Source organism: Rattus norvegicus, chromosome 5, assembly GCF_021556685.1.
Source record: "Rattus norvegicus strain SHRSP/BbbUtx chromosome 5, alternate assembly SHRSP_T2T, whole genome shotgun sequence".
Classification (NCBI taxonomy): domain Eukaryota; kingdom Metazoa; phylum Chordata; class Mammalia; order Rodentia; family Muridae; genus Rattus; species Rattus norvegicus.
In genome coordinates, this window is record NC_141538.1 from 159,951,742 (window position 1) to 159,970,409 (window position 18,668).

The 18,668-nt window shown below is 50.1% G+C and overlaps 1 protein-coding gene across 3 annotated transcripts in view; it reads right to left on the reverse strand.

The window, feature by feature from the left end:
• Positions 1-18,668, reverse strand: part of Plekhm2 (pleckstrin homology and RUN domain containing M2) — a 39,143-nt gene that overhangs the window by 14,219 nt on the left and 6,256 nt on the right. For all 3 annotated transcript variants that reach the window (XR_015619756.1, XM_087549458.1, NM_001191767.1), the window contains 4 exon segments: positions 2,831-2,937; positions 2,534-2,643; positions 1,921-2,020; positions 1,366-1,453 (listed from right to left, as the gene is read on the reverse strand). Coding sequence is in view for 2 of the 3 variants with exons in the window: in XM_087549458.1 (XP_087405584.1) it covers positions 1,366-1,453; positions 1,921-2,020; positions 2,534-2,643; positions 2,831-2,937 (405 nt within the window). In the remaining variant the exon portion in view is untranslated.

The following is an 18,668-nucleotide window of genomic DNA, read 5'->3' on the forward strand; positions in this document are numbered from 1 at the left end:
GGCTGGGGCGAGTATTTTTTTTTTAATTTTATTCACTTAATGTATGAGTGAGTGCTCTGCTGTATATACATCCAGAACGTGGCACCAGATCCCCTCACAGATGGCTGTGGCCACCATGTGGTTGCTGGGAATTGAACTCAGGACCTCTGGAAGAGCAGTCAGTGCTCTAAACCACTGAGCCATCTCTCCAGCCCGGTAGCTTTGTTTTTAAGATTGTATTTTAAGTGTGTGTTTACACGTGCTAGTGTCGGGGTATGTGCATTTGTGAGTCCAATGTTCTTGAGGCCAGAAGAGGGTGTCAGATCCCCTGGAGCTGGGGTTACAGGCAGTTGTGAGCCTGTTTCATACACAGGTTCTGGGAACTAAACTCGGTTCCTCTGCAAAAGCAGTCCATGTCCTTAATCACTGGGCCATCTCTCTCACCCCTGTGCATAATTTACAAGTTAAACTTTAGTATAGGGATATCCATCGGTCGATCGATCCATCAATCCATTTGCCTGTCTGTCTGTCTGTCTGTCTGTCTGTCTATCTATCTATCTATCTATCTCTCTATCTCTCTATCTCTCTATCTATCTATCCATCTATCTATCTATCATCTATCATCCATCCACCCATCTATCTGTCTGTCTGTCTCAGGCCCTGTGGACCCAAGAGAGTCTATGATGGTTTCTATATGCTCAGACCAGGGAGTGGCATTATTAGAAGTGTGTGGCCCTGTTGGAGTGTGTCACTGTGGACATGGGCTTTAAGACCCTCAACCTAGCTGCCTGGAAGCCAGTATTCTGCTAGCAGCCTTCAGATGAAGATGTAGAACTCTCAGCTCCTCCTGCACCATGCCTGCCTGGATGCTGCCATGTTCTTGCATGATATTGGACTGAACCTCTGAACCTGTAAGCCAGCCCCAATTAAATGTTGTCCTTTATAAGACTTGCTTTGGTCATGGTATCTGCTCCCAGCAGTAAAACCCTAACTAAGACAAGGGTCTATACAACACATGGCCATGAAGGAAGCTTGAGAATTTCAAAAGGAATCATAGCTGCTCTGTAGAGAAGCACAGAGCCAAGGACACCTGTCCTCACCTCTTAGACACAGAGGTAAAGTCCTTCTGAGCTAAGACACTTCAGACAATGTGCCACTTCCCCAGATGGGTAGAAAGGCCAAGAAACACTGAAGCAAGAATTCTGGCCATGAGTAAGCCGAGAGTCCCCTTTCCATCCAATCCTGCTGACCCTAAAGGCGTCCTTTATCTGAACAAACAGGCCTAGCCAAGCTCAGCCACACCCAGAAAGCTCCAGAAGGAGAAAATGGAGTTCTCTGTGCTCCCTCCCTTCCCTCCCTCCAGTACCAAGAGCCAAGGCATCTCACCAGATCCAGGTCGAACCGAATAAACTCCAACCCAGACACCAAGGTCAGGAAGAGAGTCAAGTGATCGTGGCTGCAGACCAGGGCATTCCTGCAAGAGAGAAAAAAACAACTGGAGACTTCTGAGTCTGGTCACCAGCCTGGCTCCCCCTCGCCAGGAAGCACATGGTGTTGAAGTTGGACACAGGACAGCCCACCCCTGGACGACCCCCAGCACATTCAGCCACGCCCACTCCTCTGTCTCTCCTGTTCTCTGACTGGCTGTGAAGCTTGCCAATGTCTCCAGAGATGGGCCTGGAATAAGGCTTACCAGGCTCTCGGTGGCTGCTACACTGTCCCTGAAGTGTCCTTAGCAAACGGGTAGGCAAGTGTTGGGCGTTTAGTCAGTCTGAGGCCAGGGCAGACACAAGACTCTTACTGGAGGAGGCCTCAGACTGCCAGTAAGACCCATGTATTCCACTGTGATAGCCCTCAGTGGGTGACACTGAGCTAGGCCTCTGTCTCTGTGTGACAGGAGGCTTAGGGAGCTGGGGACCCGCAGTCCAGACACTTACTTACCTGACATAGTACTTCTGTAACAGACCCAGGTTCTCCTGGAACAGGCGAAGGTAGCTCTCCAAGGAATTCTCATTGAGAGCCAGGTAGAGCCAGGCGCGGCCTGCAGAGGAGCCAGGAGTGACTCAGCAGCTTGGCAACTGCTTTTTATTTGCAAGATGAGGGGCAGAGAGGAACTAGGTAACCCAACAGCCTTTCAGGCCTTAGCATGTGATTGGCCAGGAGAGTAAGAGCGCAGAAGGCAGGGTGTGCTGGTGGCGGCGGCGGCGGCGGCGGTGGTGGTCAGTGACTTTCTGAGATGGTTAAGAATGCTGCCCCAACCCTACAGGCTAATATGTACACTCTGATATGTACATATTGTTTCTGATATGTACACTTGGCCCGGGCCTCCAAAGGTTTCCTTGTGTATCTCGTTCCCCTTTGCTTCATCAGTGACCCGTCCACAAATTGTCACATGCAGGGGAAAAAAAATGAGGCTTTGCGGAAGGCGTTGGCATTTTAGCCCCCACTGCCACTGGACACTACAAGGCAGACAGCTGCCTCAGGCTGACCCGGGCAGGACCTGAGCCCCAAGCTCCCCCGAGGGAGAGCACGGTTGGCCTGTGGTTCTACTCACTTCGCCCCAGGTTGGTGGCCACATGCTGTAGCACTTCAATTTGCCTGATGGCCTCTCTGCGGGTGAAATGGACCACGACCACCCAGTAGCCAGAGGACAGGTCTTGCAATCTGTGAGGACAGAACAGCAGTGCTGGGCCTGAGCCGGGCTGCCTCAGGCAACTGGGTGCTTCACACCCAGTCTCCTCCCGTGAGAAGACAAAGAAGACGTGAGAAGACAAAGAAGACGGGCAGACAAGAACAGGAGTTCCTCTCTGGAGGACATCATGGTCCCTGTGCTGGCCCCCTCAGCACTCACCCGTACAACAGGGCGTGGTCCAAGTGCTCACACAGGCGCTGCAGGACCTTGTCGTGGTTCCGGATGGCAGGGGTCTCGTCCTCGCATGCTGCGAAGTAGCTCTGCAGCTGAAAAGACAGAAAACAGCGCTGAGGAGGAGCGCTCCAGGTATATGACATCCTGCCAGGGCCAGCTGTCAGCCTGCAACTGCCCTGCTGGGCCCTGATCTTGCCGTGAGGTCCTGAGGACAAAGACTGTCAGGAGGGCTTTGCATAGGTAGCCTTGTGAGGGATGGCCAACTTCTGGTGCTGGGCGCTAAACTTTGGGAGAGGAGGGCATAGGCTGCAGTTGCAGCCTGGGTACCATACACCGTGGTATTTATATAAGCCAAATAGTCATAGGCACAGATACACATAGATATGCACGCACGCATGCACGCACACACACACACACACGCATGCACGTTGGTAATACCTGAAAGTGTTTTAAAAGATTCCTAATTGCTCTTTTATTTTTTTAAATCATTTATTTAATGTGTAGGCCCTGCTCGGAACTGCCCTCTATACACACCAAGGTCTGAAAGGCTGGGTCATCTGCTTTGATGGTTTTCCTGCCAGAGGCTGACATTAGATGTACCCGAGGAACATGGCCACATCTAGGTGTGTGCCAGATTTGTGTCAAGCCCTGTGCCAAGAAGGACTCTGTTCCCAGGGCTCAAGAGAGGGACAGGGAGAGGCGGACAGGAAGAGGGAGGGAGGGGGGAAGAGAGAAAGGAAGGGAAGGGGAGAAGATTGAGACCACAGAGGAGGTGCTTTTTTTTTTTTTTTTTTTTTTTTGGTTCTTTTTTTCGGAGCTGGGGACCGAACCCAGGGCCTTGCGCTTCCTAGGCAAGCGCTCTACCACTGAGCTAAATCCCCAACCCCTAGAGGAGGTGCTTTGAAGCACCCCCCAGCCCACCAGGCTGATGCAGGAGGGGAGTTAGCCTAATGGGCAGGACAGCGTGCTATGCAGCCAGAGCAGAGCCCTCCAGTCCTGTCACTCCTCCCAGTGGCCCAGATGGAAAATGCAAGAAAAGAGCAAAGATCCCCACACACTGAGGTGGGTTAAGCTCCTGGGACCACTCCATTCCCAAGCGTTTTCTGGAAGCAGCCGCTGGGATGGATTGGCCACACCAGGGAGCACATGCCCTTGGAGGGAGGCCAACCATTGAACTCCCACAACAAAAGTAGCCTCTTCTCTGTGACCCGGAACAAGCCCAGCAGTCCTGCTGACCAGGGACAGAATTCAGTCCCAAAGGGTCTGCCCGTTTCTCATGCAGGCAGAAGGGCAGAGAGAGGATGGACTAATTTACAATGTAGTACATAGACAGCGGCCGAAGGTGGATTTTTGTCTCCTTGCGTTTTAAATGAGTCCCGATTGGCTACTTTACATTTTTATCATTAATTAATTAATTAATTAATTTAATGTATATGACTGCTTTTATCTATAAAGTGGCCAGAAGAGGGCATTGGATCCCCTGGAACGGAAGTTACAGATGACTGTAAGCTACCATGTTGGTGCTGGGAATTGAACTCAGGTCCTCTGTAAGAGCAGCCAGTGCAGGGGCTGGGGATTTAGCTCAGTGGTAGAGCGCTTGCCTAGTGAGTGCAAGGCCCTGGGTTAGGTCCCCAGCTCCGAAAAAAAAAAAAAAAAAAAAAAAAAAAAAAGAGCAGCCAGTGCTCCTAGCCCAGGAGCCATCTTGCCAGCCCCTCACAAAGGCATTCTTTTTCTTTTCTTTTCTTTTTTTTTTTAAAAGATTTATATATGAGTACACTGTCTCTGTCTTCAGACACACCAGAAGAGGGCATCGGATCCCATTACAGATGGCTGTGAGCCACCATGTGGTTGCTGGGAATTGAACTTAGGACCTCTGGAAGAGCAGTCAGTGCTCTTACCCACTGAGCCATCTCTCCAGTCCTCTGAAGGCATTCTTGCACACATTAGTGTCACATCATATTGTCACACCAGTGCCAAGTTCTGGTTTCTTGGTCTCCTCTCCCTCTCCACCCCCGGACGTGGTATCACTCTGTCGCTAGGTCAGCCTCAAACGTGGGATTCTCCTGCTTCAGCCTCCCAGTGCTGGGATTGAGAACATGCAGCGTCACAACTGGCCGGCTTATTTTTGTTACTGAGTACTGCTACCACTCCTGACTGACAGGGTCTCGAGGCTCTGACTGGCTGGGAACAAGGCAGACCATGGTGGTTTCGAAGTCACAGAGCCCCACCTGCCTCTGCCCCCGACAGTGCATCCCCACACCAGCTCTTTGATTGACTTTTTGCATTTCTTTGATGTTATGTACTGCTGTCTCCAGTGTCTTTTTTCCCTTTCATATTGAGGAAACCTTCGCTTTCATATGATCACATTTGTCAATAGTTTTTAAATGTTCTGTGTCCCGGTTTGACTCTGTTTATGGACGTGTCATGTACACATGTGGCAAATGTACTCTCACACATGTGTGCCTGTGCTCCTGTACAAAGGCCAGGGAGACAGGTTGTGTGTTCCCCTCTACCGCCCCTGCTTTTTCTGTTCCCTCCCTGAACCCTCCTCGCTCATGTTTTCAGGCTGGGCTGGCAGCCATCCTCCTGCCTACAGTCCTTACAGCAGCGGTCACAGTGGCGTGCGGCTATGCCCAGCTTGTTAAGTGGGTGCTGAGTCTGAGCTGGGGTCATGGCTGCTCAACTCAGCCACCCTTCCAGCCCCTCTCCTTTCTTTTTCTTTTCTTTTTTTCAGAGCTGGGGACCGAACCCAGGGCCTTGTGCTTGCTAGGCAAGTGCTCTACCACTGAGCTACATCCCCAACCCCATCCCCTCTCGTTTCTTATTGAGTGGTGCTGACAACTGAGTCCTCGCTAGGCGAGACAGCCACTCGAGAGGCTCTGTCGCTGACTACCCCATCCCTCCAGACCTTTGTCTTCTGTGTTTAGGTCTTTGGGCATGAAGTTAAGAGTCACCTGTACTAGTTCTAGATGGGTGACCCATTTTCCACATTTATTAATGGCCCAACCTCTTTCCATTCATCTAGATCACTCTGCGTTGTCAGTCTGGTCTTTCCATGCCTGTCCTCTTTAATTATCTCCATTTTCCTCAGCCCTTGGACACGGGCAGAAATCTGCTTAGCCCCATCCAGATATTCTTTTACAAAATTGTTATTCCAGCCACCATTTACTTATAGGGGGCACGTGTGCTGATATGGAAGCGAGAGGACAACTTACTGGAGCTGGTTCTCTCCTTTGACTCTACGGATCTGATCGGGGGATTCAACTCGGGCCATCAGGTTGGGGGGCAAGCGCCGTTATGTGCCCAGCCACTTTGTTAACCCCAAGACATTCTCTCACAATCAAAGTTTATCACCATCCTATTTCGGGCTTTTTCAAAAATTATTTTATGTGCAGGGGTGTTTTGCCCGCGTGTGCATCAGTTATACGGACAGTCGTGAGCCGCCAGGGCGCTGGGAATGGAACTCAGGACCTCTGGAAGAGCAGCCAGTGCTCTTAACTGCGGAGCCATCTCTCCAGCCTCATATTGGATTTATAATAGAATTATGCTGAAGCCAAAGACTATTCATGTGGAGAGATGGTGTCTCACACTGTCTAGTCTTTCTACCCATGAACACAGGCCTGGTCCCCATTTTCTCAGGTCTTCCTTGGGACCCCTTGGGAAATCCGACAGGTATCTCTAGATATGTCATACATATCTATACATTGTAAATATGCACATATTGCAGAATTGCACAGTTGCAAATCTACACGTGATTTCATGACTCAGAGAGCAACCTATAACATAATACCATTTTTTAGGGGGGAAAAAAAAACACACCACGGCTCAGCATTGAAGGGGCTTGCTGCCAAGCGTGAGGACCTGAGTTCAATCCTCCATAGCCACAGGGTAGATGGAGAGAACTGACTGTCCTAAGCTGTTCTTTGAGCCCTAGACATGTGCCACAGCGTGTGTGTACCCCACCCCACACATATCAAATGAATATGTAATTAGAAACTGTAAGAACGCATACGGCAATGACACGGGGGTCTGAGGCAGGAAGTGGGAGGTAAGCCTGGCCCTGGCACGCTGTGGCACACCTCAGAGAGTTACTTGACTCCCTGCTCATTTTTTCTCCCCTTTAAAGTAAGTTAAAGGGGAAGTCGGGTGCTGGTGGCCCTCACCTTTAATCCCAGAACTCAGGAGACAGAAGCAGGTGAATCTGTGAGTTCGAAGTCATCCTGGTCTGTAAGTGAGTTCCAGAGCAGCCAGAGAAATCATGTCTTGAAACAAACCCTCCAACCCCTTGGAAAAAAAACTAGTCCAAGGGATTTTTTTTTAGAGACGAGTAGTCCAGTCCAGTGCCTGCTGGCCTTAAGTGACTATTTAAAGTTACCTTAAGGGCTGGAGAGATGGCTGAAGTGGGGGAGCACTTACCAGCACCCACACACACACGGCCAGAACTCAATCTCTAGCACCATACACAATGCACATCTTTTTTTTTTTTTTTTTGGTTCTTTTTTCGGAGCTGGGGACCGAACCCAGGGCCTTGCGCTTCCTAGGTAAGCGCTCTACCACTGAGCTAAATCCCCAGCCCCCACAATGCACATCTTAAAAACAAAAGGAAATTTAAGCTAACTTAAAGGAAACAAAATATCAACTCTAGCAGCACGGGCCTCCTGAGCCCAGCAGCTCTGTCCTGGGCAGTGCAGATCCAAGGCCCTGCCATCACGGCAGGCTGTCCTGCTGGATGCTGCTCGTTTAGGGGATCGGGTAATAAAAAGCATCCGAGAGGCTCAGCATAGCTGGTAAGCATCAAGCAGATAAACGTTAGCTGAGATAATGAACCACAACAAACTTGTGTTCTCAGTTATACCAACGGCGTAGCCTCCGGCTAAATATGCCCTGTGGTGTGAAGATGGTTAACTCCGCTCTCAGTATTTATTATTTTTTATCAGCAATGGTTCCTACTCTTCTCTTCCCTTTTTTTTAACAAAAAAATTTAATTTGTGTGCATGTGACCTAGTTTCATTTCTGTTATTGTTGATAAAATACCCCGACGAAAATCAACTTTGGAAGGAAGGATTTTTTTCTAGCTCACAATTCCAGGTCACAGCCCGTCAAGTTGGGAGAAACCAAAACAGCAGGAACTTGAGATGGCACATCCAGTGTCACAAGCAGGCCCAAGCGAGTGTGTGTCTTGTTTTTGGCTCACATGTGATCCACATACATGCATGCAGGCAAAACATTCACACACACACACACACACACACACACACACACACACACACACACACAAGTAAAAATAAATAAATCAGGGCTGGAGAGATGCCTCAGATGTTAAGAGCACTGACTGCTCTTCCCAAGGTCCTCAATTCAATTCCCAGCAACCACATGGTGGCTCACAGCCATCTGTAATGGAATCTGACGCTCTCTTCTGGTATGCTGGCATGCATGCAGGCAGAACACTGTATACACAAAAATCTTAAAAAAAAAAAAAAAAGTAAAAACTTAAAAACCTATAGATTTGAACCTGTTTCTTGGATGATGGTCAGAGAATGTTGGAGACCATGGTCCCACGGCTCTCCCTCCTTGTGCCTCTCCTTTGAGACTCACAGAGGAGCACCCCACTTCTGGGAAGAATTCAACTACTGTTCAGAGGATGTCCTCTGGGAAAAGACAGATTTCAGACTTGGCAGGGCACACCAGTCTGCTTGTGTTATCTGCGCTGCCTTGGTGCCACCGTGACAGAGTTAAGTAGATCCTATCTGGCTCTGTGTAGAGAAAGGATGCTGGCCCATGGCCTAAGGTCCCGAGAGAGGTGGCAAGCAGCACATTGTGATCGCTGAGCTGGGAGCAGTGTCTCCTAAGGTCGGTTCAGCAGAGGCCAGAAGCTGGTGGTTCACGTCTTCGCGAGTTACATAGTTCAATTAAAATCACTAAGTACCTAGTATGCATGGGTATGAAATCTCTCTGTATCCCAATCTGGCAATCTTGGGGCTCAAACCCAGGGCCTTGTGTGTGCCAAACAACCAGACTTACACTGGCTATGCCCGTAGCCTCAGAGGCCAATCTTCACAGAAATCTACAAAGTCCTGGAGTTTGTAACACACTGCGTGCTAGTGACAAACCATATGTGACCATACATCTGATACAACGGAGAGTGATAAGTATTATTTTAAAGCAAAGAAGGGCACGGGCCTGTTATTAGTTCTGGGCCAGGGATGATTTGTCTGAGGATGATCACTGAGGCTCCTCAGGGAGGGGTGTTCGTGTCCCAGAGCAGGTGCAAAGGTCCGGAGGCGGGACCAGCAGTGAGGGGCTGACATGGCTGGGCTCAGGATGTGAGCAAGAGGAGGCTACGATGGGAGTCGAGAGCCAAACCACGTACAGGCTGGGTTAGGACTCCATCCATATTTCACTTCCTGTTTAGTGGGACCCCCTAACGGTTTAACCACCAGGAGATAGGGTGACCAGATGCACATCACCGGCTCTTGTGTGACACACTGGACTGTGGACGCCAAGTGGAGGTAGAAAGCGTGGCTGGGAGAATCCCGGTCATCATGCAGGTGTGGCACCATGACAGCCGTGGTGCTGGAGGGACTGAGAGGGGGTCAGACTGAGGATCTGAAAACAGTGTCCAGGGGTTCTTCAGTGGGTGAGCGGCTATGTGTAAGAAAGTGGAAATAGTGGTCATTCTAGGTTTCAGGTCCCAGCCACTGAACGGTTCCATTCATAGATCAGGTGGTGCTCGACCAGGAGACATTAAAGGGGCGCTGTCCAGGAGGTGGTGGGGAAGTGGGCTGAGAGGCACGGCAGCCATGCTGGACGCTGAGGTCAGGAAGAGGGTGTCTGAGCACTGCTTGACCAGGGGCTCCACAGGAGCCCTCGCAGAACTTGAGAACTATAACCAAGCCCAGGCCCCTTCAGACGAACAGCAGAGTCCACATGTGGGTCAGACACCATCTTACTTTCAGCATTGCCCGGAAACCTCACACACAGCCAGCAAGCATGCTGGGGCAACGGCAGGTGTGGTCCAGAGGCAGGACCACCACTGAGCAGTCCGCTGTGGCTGAAGCCCAGAGGCTGAGGGGGTTGGTGATACATGACAATGTCAGGAAGGCGACTGAGAGTCATGTAGGACAGTGAATGCCGCAGAAGCCATGTGGAAGGGTTTCCAGAGAGGTCACTATGGGGTCACAGTGACCAAGGACTAAAAGGATGCGATAGGAACCTTGATGGAAGCCCCTGGGGTGCAGGGCAGGGAGGTTCTGTGGAACACGTTTAATGTAAACAAAGCAGTTTTTTTTTTTTTTTTTTTTGGTTCTTTTTTTTTTTTTCGGAGCTGGGGACCGAACAAAGCAGTTTTAAATGACTGCAATAACTCGAACTTGAAACTCAGCAGATTCTCTTTTTTTTTTTTATTTTTTTAAAGATTTACTTATTATATGTGAGTACACTGTCGCTGTCCTCAGACACACCAGAAGAGGGCATCAGATCCCATTACAGATGGTTGTAAGCCACCATGTGGTTGCCGGGAATTAAACCCAGGACCTCTGGAAGACCGGTCAGTGCTCTTAATCAGCCATCTCTCTACTCCACCCCCCGCCCCTTTTTTTTTTTGCAGATTGTTGATCTCTGTTTTGAGTCCAGGTCTCTTGTAGCCTAGGCTGGCCTTGAACTTGCTCTAGCAGAGAATGACCTTAAACTTGTGATCCTCCTGCCTTCAACTCCCAGGTGCTGAGATTACAGGCGTGTACCGCCATGTCTGCTGTACACAGTGCCAGGGCTTCATGTGTGCTAAGCATGAACTTTACCAACTGAGCTACAAGCCAGCCCTGATGACATTAAGGAAATTTATCACGATTTTTTTTTCCTTCTTGTGAGACATGATTTCTCTGTGTAGTCCTGGCTGTCCTAGAACTCACTCTGTACACCAGGCTGGCCTCAAACTCCTATCTGCCCACCTCTGCTTCCTGAGTGCTGGGATGAGCCATGTGCCTCCCTCCACAGAACCCCTCTCCCCCATCACTGTATCAGGTCCTGCAGGAAGAAAAATTGTCTATGTGTACACTGAAGTAGCTATGGATGGCCTGAGCATGCTCAGTAGAAATATTATCCAAAAAAAAAAAATAAGAAGAAGAAAAGACAGAGAGGAAGGGAGGGAACAAAAGAACTGGAGACGACAAATACTTAAAATGCCTTTACCCAGTTTGCTAAGAGAATGTCAGGAAAACAGGTGGAACAAGAAAGCCAGACTTGTTCCAAGAAGGACAGGCACCGGACATGCCACAGGTGAGCTGGGCTGCTCTCCCAGAGGTCCTGGGTTCAAATCCCAGCAACCACACGGTGGCTTACAACCATCTGTAATGAGATCTGGTGCCCTCCTCTGGTGTGCCTGAAAACAGCTATAGTATACTCATATATAATAAATAAATAAATCTTCTTAAAAAAATAAAAAAGTGGGGTTGGGGATTTAGCTCAGTGGTAGAGCGCTTGCCTAGGAAGCTCAAGGCCCTGGGTTCGGTCCCCAGCTCCGAAAAAAAGAACCAAAAAAAAAATAAAAAAATAAAATAAAAATAAAAAAGCATCAGAGTAAGGGGCTTGGTGGTTAAGCGCACTCTGGCCGCTTCTCCACAGAACCCACGTCAGACGACTCATGACTGTCTGTATTCCAGCTCCAGGGGATCCAGCATGCCTACTGTGGCCTCTGCAGGCACCGGTGCACACATGTCATACTCTCACATAGACACATAGAAACAATGCAAAAACAAAACAAAAGATCAAGCTGGGGCACACCTTTAACCCCAGCACTTAGGAAGCAGTGGCAGCTGGAGCTCGGGGAGTTCAAGGCCAGCCTGGTCTACAGAGTGAGTTCAAGGACAACCAGGGCTCTAGACAGAGAAGCCTTGTCTCAAACAAACAAACAAAAAACAAACAGAAAAAAAACAAAAACAAAAACAAACAAAACAAAACTCCAGATCAGCTGGAGGAGAGAGGGCCTGAATATCATAATATTCTGCAAAGCTGTTTAATGTTGTTGTTTTAAGATTCCCTATTCCCAGACCACATCCTGGACTGGCTAAGCTGATACTTTGTCCCCCATTTTTGGGGTGTGCTCAGGTATCAGGCCCTGGGAGAGCCTGCCTGGATCATCCTAGACTCCCTTAAAGTCAGGAGGATACACTCCTCAAGTGCCCTGGGGAGACTAGCCATCATGTGACTGCACCAGCCCCGTGACTTCAGGGAAATGTGGGTGGCACTCACTGCCAAGCCAAGAAATGTCTGACGCACAAAACATTCTGGTCAGGGCTGGTCCCAGGCTCTGTTCTGAGAGCTGGTCTTGCCTCCTCTATGGACAAGGGATTCAAAACAACATTGAATCCCACAGCATGTCCCACCAACCCTTCTGAATCAGTCCCTAATAGGTAACTTAAACGTAGCTGTGTGAGATTATAAACAGTCAAGGCAAAGATGGGGACAGATGACCTCTTTTCTTTTACCCTGGTCAGTCAGAACTAAAAGAGGCCACATGCTGTCCAGGCTGACAGAGACTCTGCTGCTGACTGAGGCTGCCCTGGGGGAAAGGTGGGTCACACACCTGTCTTCACAGGGCAGGATAAACCCCACTTCGACAATATCAGGAGAGTGTACGAGGCAGGATGGATCCAGGGCTGGGAATGGCTGTTTTAACCACCTGGCTGACCGGAGGCTTCACCGTAGCACACGTCCATTCCCACACCGGCCAGTCACACTGCAGACTGGTTCCTAGTCCTGTCCTGCCCTTGTGCTTAGCCCTGCTCTCTCCGAGAATGAACAAACCTAAAATGCAAAACAAACAGCCCAGAACACGGAAGGCAGGTGAGCCTCTCTTCTGTTGCCCAGAGTAGAGGTTACCTGGTAACAGCAGCCTCCCTATTGTCTCGAATGAGGATGACTGACTGCTAAGGAAGCTCTCAGGAGTCCAGGTCCAGAAGCAAAGGAAGGAAGGATGGGTTCACCAGAGTCAGCCCTTTAAATAATTAAGTTGATGGTAGCCACACTTAAGTGAGCTCAAATAAATGGTGGAGCAGACAGAGCTCCTCCGGGGCACTTGGTCGACAAGTGCAGCTTCCCTCAGATACGGGAGAGCAAACGTGTGGCGTTTGGAATTCTATTCCAGGCACGGCCACTAACCGGACAGGATGCCAGACTTAATGTAATTTTGAGTCAAGGTGACTCACCGTGTAGCCCAGGCTGGCCTCAGATTTGCATTCTTCCTGCCTCAGCCTCTCAAGTGCTGGGATTGCTGTGCATGCCACCATGCCCAGGCAACCTCTCTGGTTTCCCCAGACACTCATCTGAGGCTGGTCCTCAGAGGAACAGCAGAGGCTGAACCACAGGACACCATTTATTAACACGGGAATCGGGATGCCTTCAAATTCTGATTTGGAAACGTCTCAGGAAGAGGCCAAACGTCGACATGTTCAATCAGCGACAGATGGAGAAGAGCCGGTATGACTCTGTCCCTCGTCTCCATAATTCTGGCCCTTGTAAAACTTTTCATCTTGAGACAAGGTTTTGCTATGTGGAGGTTTGAATAAGACTGTCCCCCACAGGCTCCCGTATTTGAATGCTTGGTCACTAGGGAGTGGCATTGGCACTCCTTGATAGGATTGCAAGGATTAGGAGGTGTTGCCTCTTGGAGGTGCTAGTCACTGAGTCACTGTGGGGAGAGAGCACTGAGGTTCCAAAAGCCCATGATGGTCGCTGGCCGGGTCTCTCTTTGCTTATGGACCAGGATGTAGCTCTCAGCTACTCCCTCAGCACTGTGCCTGCCAGCTGCCACGCTCCCTGCCACCAAACTCCCCAGCAGGATGACAGTGGACTAAGCCCCTGACCTGTAAGCCAGTCCCCAGTGAGACACTTTCCTTTGTGAGAGCTGTCTTGGTCATGGTGTCGCTTTACAACAATAGAAGGATGACTAAGATAACAGGTTACCCAGGTTGGCCTTGAACTTGAGACCCTCCTGCCTGAGTTTCCCAAAGAATTGCATTACACACTTTTACAACCAGGCCCGGCTTTATACGGATCAGAGGTCTGTACCATCTTTAGACACAGATTCCAGGGACCTGATGGGAAAGGCTAGCGCCCATCATCTAGACCCTTAAAAACAAACATACACAGGTACATAGTAAATATACATTTTAGCAAAGCTTCTTTTGTGTGCGGGGGTGGGGTGGGGGTGGGGGTGGGGCGTGTCGCAAGTAGTCCAGGCTGTCAACATAGCCAAGGATGACCTTGAACTCTGGTCCTTCTGCCTCAGCACCCCCAAGTGTGCTAGAAATCACAACCCCAGTCTCATGCATGCTAAGCAAGCAGTCTACCAACCAGGCTGCATCTCCAGTCCCAGGAAGCTTAAGAACAACAATGCCCCTGTCATGGGATCCAAGGAGCAGAACAGCAGTGCCAAGAGCATTTCTGGAGGGAATCCCCAGCAAGGGCTCAGTCAGGACCGGATGCCGGCCAGGGCTGAAGAACTCCAGCATCCCAGGGTTTCTAAGACAACTATGTAGTTAACCAAGCAGTTTTCCACTGTCTGGGTAAGAATGCCAGCCCAGAATGAATGGCATACGAAGGGAGAGAGACCCGGAGAGCTGGGGTGGGGATCAGGGTGGGGGAGGGCATCGTGTGGCACCTAGCAAACCACAAGCACTGAGAAACTCAGAAAGACAAGCCCTCATTTTGTGGCCGAGGGAGGCAAAGGCACTTCCCTACCACTTAACCATATCTGCTCAGTTCCCAGAGGCAGCTCCCTGCTTCCATCACACCTGAGGTTTGGAGGAGCTCAGAGACCGGTCCTGTTTCCTCAAGGACAGGACATTCCCATCCTTCAGTCCCCGAGGTGTCCCGAGGGTCTATTGGCCAAGGCCTGCACTATCCGTGATTCAACACTGGTAACATTAAAGCCTCTACAACATTCCCGTGGATCCCTCAGCGTCCCCCACCTCCCAAAATCAGGGCTGATAGCCCCAGGACAGGGGCAGAAAACACACGGGCTGACAGATCTACTAAGAAGCTTCTCCCATGTTGGGGAAAAACAGGTTCTGGAGGTTTTTTATGGGCTGTGTTTAGGCTTTAATGGTGGATGAAGAGGACACAGTGATCAGCAGTCAGAAGCTCAGTCATTCCCAGCAGGCAGGGGGTTTGAGGAGATCAGGGCTACATGAAACCCTATCTAAAAAAAGAAAAGAAAAGAAGGGGGAGGGGAAGAAAGTGGAAAAAAAAAAGAAAGAAAAATTAAGGGTGGAAAGGCTGGAGAAAGGTCAGAGGTTAAAGGTGACTGCCGCTCCAGAGGACCCAGGTTAGGTCCCCAGCATCCACATGGTTTTGAGAAAGAGTTTCTCTGTGTAGCCCTGGCTATCCTGGAACTCAGTCTGTAGACCAGGCTGGCCTCAAACTCAGTGATCTGCCTGCCTCTGCCTCCCAAGTGCTGGCATCAGAGGCATAAATCTAAATTTTTTTTATAAATCTAAAATTTTAATTAAAAAAATTAAAGTTGTTAAGGGCCAGCAAGGCTTAGCAAGTAAAGGTGCTTGCCACTAAACCTGATGACCTGAGTTCAATCCCTCCGTCCCCTATGGCGGAAGGAGAGAACTGACTCTCACAAGTAGTCCTCTGACCTCCACATACACACAAGAGCATGCTTCTCTCTCCACAAATAATTATGTATGTTTTAAAATTTTTACTCCTTTTTTTGGGGGGTGGGGAATGGTATGTTTTATATATGAACTGTTTGAGATTTAGCCATAATCGTGCCCAAAGACTGTAGGAACCCTAAGAGGGCATTGGATCCCCTAGAACTGGAGTTACAGAGGGTAGTGAGCCACCACATCCCGCTGGGAACCCACCCTGAGAGTCCTCTGCAAGAGCAGCCAGTGCTCCTAACAGCCTAACGAGAGAGAGAGAGAGAGAGAGAGAGAGAGAGAGAGAGAGAGAGAGAGCGTCTCTCCAACCCTAAAAACATTTTTAAAAGCAGTTAAATCCTTCTCCTTCCAGGAAGGAGATTGCCCAAGCCTCAAAGTACTCCTCAGTCTTGGGAGCAAGCCTTGACCCCTTTTGGAGGATGCCTTTCAGAGTGGGGAGAAAAACTGCCAAGAGCTACTGGACAAACACCAGAGGCCCAGAAGGCGGGCACTGGCTTGAAAGAACACACTGCGTAGATTCTCCTCCATCCTTCTAGGCTGGAGCTGGCAAAACCCTGTCCTGTTTCTTAGTCATTTCTCAGTCACCGGGGCTGTGTGCTGTGCTTGTGTGGGGGAGAGGCTGCTCAGAGCCTGCTTTAACCCAGGCGTCCAAGCTGCACCTTTGTTGCCTGTGCTCTCTTTTAGTTCCCCTTTCCCCAATCCACGGCGCCTGCATGACCTCAGGAGTCCATCCCCCAACCAAGCAGTGTGCTGATAAAGGAAAATGGCCACCAAGGTCACTGCCTAATAGAGTACTACTCTGGAGGACGTGGCCCGTGCAATGCCATGGTCCAGTCAGATACATTACAGACCGAAAATGCAAAGGGTGAAGAAGTCTGCCTGGAACATTCTGGATTCCAAATTATGGTTACTTAAGGCCAGGAAGGAGGGCCTGAGGTACACATCTACCCACTGTAATTCTTTGTGTGTGTGTGTGTGTGTTACATGCTAAAGTCAGGAGGACAACCTCTAATGTCTGTTCCTCAGGAACACTGTCCACCTTGGGTTTTTTGAGATGGTCTCACACTTGACCTACAATTCACTGAATGGGCTAGGCTGGCTGGCCACCATGCCCCAGGAATCCTGCTGTCACCGCCTCAATGGTCACCAAGAACAGTTTGCTATGGGGCAGCTTTCTTTCTTATTTATTTTATTTATGTGAGTACACTGTAGCTGTCCTCAGACACACCAGAGAAGAGGGCATCATAGCTCATTACAGATGGTTGTGAGCCACCATGTGGTTGCTGGGATTTGAACTCAGGACCTCTGGAAGAGCAGTCAGTGCTCTTAACCGCTGAGCCATCTCTCCAGCCCTGGGGCAGCTTTCTAAAGTGGATTCCAGTGATCAAACACGCATGTCCCTGTGTACTTACACTGGCTGATTTCCCCACCTCCACAGATCCCCACTGCCACCTGCCTCACGTTTGTCTCTAGAGTGGAGCCCCATTCCTAGGATTTGCTCGCTGCTGACTCCTAGCGAGGACAAGAGCGCTCAGCACACAGCAGTCACTCACCCAATTATAAAAGACTAAAATACGGATAGGCTGACCCAAGGGGGGGGGGGGGGGGAAGGGATGGGCAAGAAGGGGACGAGCAACAAGAGCGCAAAGATTCACGTGTGCGACCGTCCTGATGAAGCCCAGTGTTGTGTACATTAAAAAGACCTGCCTACAGAGACACTCGAGTATCTCACAGCAGACATCATGGAGAATGGAAAGAGAGGGAACCAGGAAGACGGTTCCAAGGTCAACCTTGCTCCTCCTGAGGTTAATGCTTTTGGACAAGCTGTCTCCCCGAGCCTATCCTCCCTGCCTTAGGCAGCACATGGACCCTCCTGCAGTGTGATGTGTTACAGACTGGGAAGGTTGTGGAAACAGGAGCTGGCTCCAGTTGACTAAATGTAAGGAGCCCAGTTAGTTGTAAAACTGCCTCTTCCTCTCAGTGCTTCAGGCCTCAGCTGCCAGTGGAACGAACACCAGAAATGAAGGCCTCCAGTGAGGCTGGGGGTGGGGTGGCTTGGTGGGTAGGGAGCTGGGCTAGCATACGGTTCCATCCCAGACAACACGTAAAACTGGGGGAGGTGCTCCAACGTGGAGGCAGGATGATCAGAAGTTCAAAGTCACCCTGGGCTACGAAGTGAGTTTGAGGCCATCTCAGAAAAAAAAAGAAAAGAAAAACCAGACGACTTGTGCTGACATTGATCAGTGATGTATGACTTCCAAAAACTCGGGTGGGGTGGGGGAGCTTGTGGATTTCAAATGAGGGCGGTCCCTTCCTTGTTCTCCCAAGCCACTGGGTTACTTAAGAGTCTGGTTGTGCTGTCTGGGGAAGAGAAAGGACCATGAGAAACGGAGATGATCTGCCCTGTGTGCTTCTGTAATGTTTAACACAAGCAAGGGAAAAGATAAACCCCAGATACGCAACACGGAGAAGTCTAAAGCAGGACCATCCTGGACAGAGGATGCGCTCAGGATGACCCCAGGTGCTTATGAAATCGGACAGAGTGGTGAGCCTCCAGCCCCAGCTTAAAACCTTATCACTCTCCTGCCTCAAGTTCAAGACACCCGGCTGGAGAGATGGCTCAGTGGTCAGAGCACTGGCTGCTCTTCCAGAGGTCCTGAGTTCAAATCCCAGCAGCCACATGGTGGCTCACAACCATCCGTAATGGGATTACTTAGATCTATAATGGGATTTAGTGTCCTCTTCTGGTGTGTCTGAAGACAGGGACAGTGCACTCATACAGGCACCCAGGAGGATGGGCAGGATGTTACTCACACCAACTGCTAGGACTTATCTCTATCTTGGACACTCCAGGAAGCCAGGAGAGGGCAAGGATCGCTCCATCCACACTGCAGAGCATGTTGGGAAGCCCCTTTGCCACCCAAGAGGCCACCAGGGGGGAACTTTGCCATAGGAGAGTCCCAGTGTTTCCTGTGAATTCAGGGTACTGTCAGCTCTGACAGCAACATGCAGAGGCAAAGTGATGAGTCCTGAGACCGAGACAAGCACCCTGGCAGGACAAACGAGGGGTGGGGGGGGGCGCTGGCGGCGGCGAGCTACCTAGGAAAGCCAGTCTTCTCCTCCCTACAACACTCACACCCAGCTCCTCTCAGCATCCT